Source organism: Squalius cephalus (assembly GCF_949319135.1).
Source record: "Squalius cephalus genome assembly, chromosome: 17".
In the NCBI taxonomy this organism is placed as follows: domain Eukaryota; kingdom Metazoa; phylum Chordata; class Actinopteri; order Cypriniformes; family Leuciscidae; genus Squalius; species Squalius cephalus.
Genome location: NC_137138.1, coordinates 8,265,139 through 8,271,895, shown reverse-complemented (window position 1 = coordinate 8,271,895; position 6,757 = coordinate 8,265,139). Strand labels below are relative to the sequence as shown.

General features: G+C 35.7%; 1 protein-coding gene and 1 long non-coding RNA gene across 3 annotated transcripts; both read right to left on the bottom strand.

Moving 5' to 3' along the window:
* Positions 1-564: 564 nt before the first annotated feature.
* LOC307144703 lies at positions 565-2,079 on the bottom strand. The gene is made up of 3 exons (XR_013818813.1): positions 2,028-2,079; positions 1,314-1,371; positions 565-638 (listed from the first exon to the last, which is right to left on the bottom strand). It is a non-coding gene; the product is annotated as an uncharacterized lncRNA (long non-coding RNA).
* A 1,492-nt stretch (positions 2,080-3,571) lies between these two features.
* On the bottom strand, positions 3,572-6,224 carry casp21 (caspase 21, apoptosis-related cysteine peptidase). 2 transcript variants are annotated; one of them, XM_079847214.1, is made up of 6 exons: positions 6,076-6,224; positions 5,873-5,961; positions 4,650-4,784; positions 4,399-4,577; positions 4,183-4,306; positions 3,572-4,071 (listed from the first exon to the last, which is right to left on the bottom strand). In XM_079847214.1, exons 1-6 carry the CDS (start codon positions 6,126-6,128, stop codon positions 3,830-3,832), a joined length of 822 nt encoding a protein of 273 aa, XP_079703340.1. In that variant the 5' UTR covers positions 6,129-6,224; the 3' UTR covers positions 3,572-3,829. The 2 variants fall into 2 exon arrangements, with proteins under 2 accessions (XP_079703340.1, XP_079703339.1); XM_079847213.1 differs by having other exon boundaries at positions 3,626-4,071; positions 4,399-4,784; positions 6,076-6,172.
* Between the last annotated feature and the right edge of the window lie 533 nt (positions 6,225-6,757).

Here is a 6,757-nt window from a genome sequence, read left to right as displayed (position 1 = left end):
TCTGATTTTATTACTTATTTTTTGTTCAGGTGAATGCAAAGACAGTTACACGATGAACATCTCGAATGAAGCACCTCCGACAAACGGGGCATGTAACATAACCGATGTTTACAAATATTATCACATTTCACCCTATGATGTTGTATTACATCTCATCAATATCCTGTTTGGTCTTCCTACACACTCCTATATTCTGTGGCTTATTGTCACAGGGACAGGAAGAGGAATTGCATCTGAATTCTTCACTCTGAACATCTCTGTTTGTGAGATTATGTTATGTCTGCGCTCACTGAACGCTGTGCTTGGTAATGTATTTACAAGGCTATGGACTGTTATGATGTTTTTATCAGGATTTACCATCACTGCCCGTTTCTTTCAGTGTCTGATGTGTGTTGAGCGTTACCTGGCAGTGGTTCATCCTGTAACCTTTCTGAAGTACAAACCTCTCAGATACAAAGTCGCATGCTCTGTTGTTACCTGGATAATGATCACTATATGTTGTGTGTTGTCTCTGGAACTTGAAAACCCATGTTTTATGCACATTTTTAAATGCCTGTACCTGTCACACTTCATAATCATCCTCTCCATAAACCTCTTCTGCTGTTTGGCTGTTCTCAGAGCTCTGAAGCAGCCCGGACCTGGAGAGAGAGGGAGAGAGAGAGAGGAGGAAAACCACATGAAGAGAAGAGCGTTTTATATCATTCTAATAACTACTGTGGCTTTAGTAATCACTTACGTTCCCAGTTCAATCACAGCATTACAGTATATTCTATCAATTCCTGCCAGCAAGGAACTGGAATCAATGAGTCTTACATGTTTCTTTCTGCCTGGTTTTGTGCAGCCACTTCTCTTCATTCACAGGGTTGGCAAACTGCCCTTTTGTAGGTCTCCGTAGTTGATATTCATTTTTAACTCAATTTTTGTCTCATGGGTAAAGAATGTCATAACATGTCGTGTTAATTGTTTGTGTAGTACACTAAAAACAAGTGCCCTATGTTATTGTGGTTATTTTAATTGTGGTTATTCTATTCCATCCACATCCTATTCTAACAAAAATAAATAAAAACAAATCTGCAATAGAATAAATATATGTATTTTATGTATGTATGACAATATACGAGCCAATTATTTAGCAAACAATGTATTTCAATTTTTTTTTTTTTTTTAAACCATATAATATCTTCATACATTGCTTTTATATTGTAGTAAAGGGGTTTTTTTTTTCGAGGGGGTTATCATATTTTTTTAAACATTTGAAAACACCTGCTTTAGGACACACAAATGCATGAATAATGGAAGAACTGACGATTTACCTGTAATCAATTGAAACCAAGGTCTTCATAAATTTCAACACCTGGTTCAGCTTGTAATCTATAGTGCAAGAAAAAAACAGTATTGTTTAATTTATATTAATACATTAGGTAAAATGTTTACGCAGTATTAGCCTATTTAATAGTATGCTATCCTTTCTTAGGGATGCTTTTTGTCTATCTGACATAATGCTTTGTTTGTCTCATTTTCTGCTTTGCTAATAGAGTAACCAGCAACATACTTTAATGTAGGCCAAACAAAGAACCACATAGAAAAATAAAGCTAGAGAGAAAATAAAGGCATACAAACTTTGCTTTTTTCATTTATAAATCAAACAGAAATGCAAACAATGGTGATGGGTAATGATGAATTTCAAATGAATTTATTGTTTTCCAAATAAAAACAATTAGCTGCACTTTTTTTACATACAGGTACCATAAATATTCTCTGAAATATATAAACAGTAGGAAAATGTACTGGTATAGCTACCTCAGCCTTTTGATTTGAACTGATTTGTCTCGAGCACACTCACGCGCACGCCAACATGACGTGATTCACAACCTATTTTTTTACAGTCTATGTTCACAACACAAAATAGTTACAAATCTGCTATACGGATTTTTATTTCCATAAATAATGTCTCAGTTGGTCTAATCAGAAAATATTGATAGGACTATAGCCTATTATTTTTTTTAAATCGCGATCAAAAAACTTACCTTAACGCACTTCACAATCATAAAGTTGAAGATTGTCATGCCAGTCCACACCAGACTGTAAAAAAATAGGTCCACACACAGTAGGCCTACGCCACTACGGAGAACATGAAGACCATAGACAGTATGATGAAGACGCGTCAACGTTGAGAAATGCGAGGTGAACGGTGAGAAGTGTTTTTACTCGACAAACATTTCGTATTCTATATTCTGTAGGCTTATATATTATGAATTTAAATCATGCGCATATTTTAATTTAGCATTTTTAATTCAGCAACAGTTATTTGTCGAATCTCCAAACGAGTAGGCCTACTTATAGCCTAAACTCCAAAGACTCGTGCGCATGCTTGTCGAATAAGAAAATATTTTAATAAGAACAGTACTGTAATGTATTCCTAATAAAGAGTTCATTACATTTACTGGAAAAATACGTGACTTAAATTTCTAAAGTAGCCTATACTTAACAGTTTTGTATGTTTTTATTTTTATTTTTTATTTTTTTTTTATGCATAGTGAATATGAACGTCTCCTTTGAGATCTCCCCCACTGATGGATTAAATTCTTCTGATCACTTCAATAACACTGCAGTGGACCTTTATTCTCATGAATACTGGACATACATAAGTTTGTTGTTGATTTTCCTACCAACTCCTATGTGTGTAATATGGCTTATAGTAACAGGAACAGGCAATGGACTTTCAGCAGAGTTCTTCATTCTCAACCTCTCTGTTTGTGAGATTCTTCTCTGTCGGTACTGTCTCATCTGTCTTCTCAGGTATAAATCTGAAATTTCCTTGATAGTGTGGACTATTCTTACAGGACTTATCATCACTGGTCGTCCTCTGTTTCAGTGTCTGATCTGTGTTGAGCGTTACCTAGTGGTTCATCCTGTAACCTTTCTGAAGTTCAAACCTCTCAGATATAGAGGCGTGTTCTGTTATTGCCTGGATGGCAACTTTTGGCACCTGTGTGGTTCTTATTATAACTTGGTTCTCCTTGATTGAGCTTTATTTCTATTATGTGTTGGCACAGCATCCTTTTCCTCACCATCCAGTTGTTTTGTCTTGTGGCTGTTCTCAGAGCTCTGAAACAGTCAGGACCAGGAGAGAGAGGGAGAGAGAGAGAGGAGGAAAACTACCCTTCATCAAGTGTCAATAATTCTACTTTACTTGACCGTTAATCAAAAGTTGTCTTTCACTTTTAGTTATTCCAACTAAAAGACATAAGGGTTCTTTAGTGCGGACACTTTATTTGTCATGGCTTGATTTCTTTTAAAGCTAACAGGCCTCTTTTCTTTTGCTATCAAGGTCACATAAAACTTTACAAATTTTTACCATGCAAATCAAGTGCCTTTTATGTATAGATTTGATTGTTTCACCATTGTCCCAGACTTTCAAACTTTTCCTATGAAAAAATACTGTCTCTATGTACAGTAATTATATTTTAAAGACCATGATATGAATAATCCAAAAAAAGAGTGAAATATACATAAGTCTAGCATCTGTCATCAGATATTCACTTGCCTCTTATGAATAATGTCATATTTTGGTTTGCACCCATTTTTATTTGGAAAGAAAAAAGAGAGAAAAAAACAAATGAATGAAGTTCATCCTGAAGTATTTAATTCACTGCATGTGCTTATGTTTTTCAGATGCCATCTTGTACATCATTTGATTAACATATATTTAATAATGAAGTGTATTTGCATATGAGGACTAGCATATTAATAAAGTGCTGCCTCTCCTTGCAAACCACATCACTGACTTGCTGCCAGTGATTGAAAATTATCTTTTTTTTAATTTAAATTATTTCTTTTTCTTCTCTGCCACATGAAGATAAAAATCCTTGGTCAGTTTGGAGGCAAAGCACGGCATTTGTCTCTTCATGTGTGTATCCAGGTCTGTGGTGTGAGACTGGAAGTGAAAAGCCACACGATGATTTACTCTTGTGAGAATCTGAATAATCTCTAGCTGACAGTCCTTTAACATCTCGCAAAGTTCACCGATAAATACAGAGCCTGTTTCTGGATTTCTCCACGAGTAGTACCCTGTAGAGAAACAAAAAGGCCTATGTTTTCAAATACATTTGTTGAAAGTGGAAAAAAAAAAGAAAAAAAAAAGCAATCAACTATGCCACTATCTGTCAGTGCAATGCAAACCTTCCACTGTAGAATAACAGCAGAGAAAATCTGCCTCGGGAACGTCCGATATTCCCATAAATTCCCCCGGTGCTTCTTCACTGTCTGCCTCGACACCAGGGTCAAATTCCATTCCCCTGCAGGCCTGAATATGGAATCAAACCAATAACACATTAATTAGCCACAGACAAAATGTTCTGAAATGCTTCTCTCTCTCTCTTTTGCAGGCGCTGTTACCTGTAGGAAGAAAAGTTTCGGCTTGTCCCGCAGACTAGGGCAGAGGTCAGACGTCACGAGAGAGGTCAGAGTTTTGACATGGATCCAGCACTCATCCGATCCAAGGATTGTTCCTTCCTCTCCGTGGCTCATCAGTACACACACAAAGCAGGAATTGTCTGCGTGGTTCTCCTTGGATACTAGGGCAAATTTATAAGTGAATACAGGCATTATGACCCATCCTGAACTCTGAAAATGACGTTGTACTGTACCTTTTCTCAGCACACTAATCATTTCATTTGCTGACAGGTTCTTCTCCACCTGTACTTGAAAACCGAGGGACTTGAACGTGCTCGACAGTAAGCGTTCATCTACTGAACCGCCCTTCCTATGCAAACGTGGTGAGTCTGGAACAAGAAGGCATAACTAAGGAATAGATGTATAGGGAATGTTTTTGGTTTAAGTTTCATTTCTACCAATTCCATTGATTCTTTTAGAGCTTTCGAGAAAGTTGAAAATGACCGAAAAGAATAGGTGTGTTTGAATTAAAGCAGCACAGCACAGACCGATCGATCGGTGTATGACATCAAAGTACTTTGATGTCATTGGCGATGTCATCGTGGTACTTTGATGTTATCGGACAGACGGAACGCACATGATGGCTTTAAATTCAATGAATGACTCAAATTAATAAATCACTCACTGAATCAGTGTGGGATTCATTAGACTGATTCAAACCCAATAACTCGGAGACTGCTATTTCTATTACTGAAACCCATCACCCATTTATTTATTTCATATGTAACCGTGTACAGAGATATAATTTACAGTCAACCATTCATTATCACTAAACAGTTTTTAGAAAAATCCAGAGGTTTTTTTCAGGAACGGATACTCTGTGAAATGCCACAACACCGGACTAGCATGCTAAAAAATCACATGAATAGAAACTCAAGACTGTAAACCACTGTGGGATTAGAACTCAAAACAGAAGAGCTTAAGTCAGCAAGAATCAAGATTAGAGGCAAAGTTAACACTTAAATTGAAATTTAGATTAGTCACACTACAGTATACTCTATGTATAGGGTTCTTGATTTAATTTTAAAGAACACTTAATGCCAATAGTTTCAATATAAGGAGAATTGTCTTAAATGATTACATAATACTTTTGTACTCAAGAGGTTATTCTTTGTAGTGATTATTAGATTTCTAATTCAAAATAAAAAAAATAGATTCATACAAAAATGTATTAATTAAAACATAATCCATAAAATGATCCCATGATGGGAACCTTAAAATGTTCTATAGCCTATATGACATAACCCTTTAAGGTTCTATATATAATTGTTTTCTTCCTAGAGTGTAGCATTAAGTTCAACTTTAAAATGATTGTAGCCATTCGAAAGGGCAGATATGTATCAAAGGACAGTTCCAAATAGCACTGTAAGAAGGTCAGAGATTAAACAACTTTATAGTTCAGGCTGATAATACTCACCAGGGAAGTGCTCATTACTGATTATTAGACATTTGCCTATGTTTTTATGCTTCCTGTATGGCTCAAATACACAAGACTTCTTGACAGCACTGTGAACACAAGATGCAAGTTAAAACACCTTAACAAAAGTAAAATGAAGAAATTAACTTAAACATGCTTGGCTTGACAATGATCTAAACATTCTGTTTTAACCAGAGTCTTACCTGTGATCTTCAAAAACATGCGAATTCATTCTGAGACTCTGAGATTCATTCATTACACCACAGCGTCTTCTTGAAAGTGACGAATAGCTTCCTACAATCTCACTTCTTTCATTCTAAATTTCCTTCTCCCTTTACTTTCATTTTACAGTGAAAGATTTCAAAGTCCGCTGCCTCCCAGGCGGGGCGTTGCACTTGATTTGTGACTAGCTTCCTAAAGAACAAGGTTCACACAAAACATTCACATCCTTTTATTAACAAGAAAATGTTTTTATAACATCATATTCATGCACTCTATAGGTTTTTTTTTTTGTTTTTGTTTTTTTTTACTTCAAAACACAATGGTTGTGGACAGTGGAACTGTGCTGTATAGTTCCCTCTGCTGGGAATTTGCAGTATCTACTCTGAAAGGCCACTACATTGTGTGTGAGAGAGAGAGAGAGAGAGAGAGAGAGAGAGAGAGAGAGAGAGAGAGAGAGAGAGAGCAAATTATCAAATTATGTAAATATACATTACACTGATCATATAATCACTTTAATATCGTTTACATTTATTTCAACATTCCACTATAAATGTATTGCTTGCGTAAAACCAGAAAGCACAAAAATAGTGTAAATGTTTTTAATCTTGAAATCATGTTTTTATATATATATATATATATATATATTAGGGCTGTCAAACGATT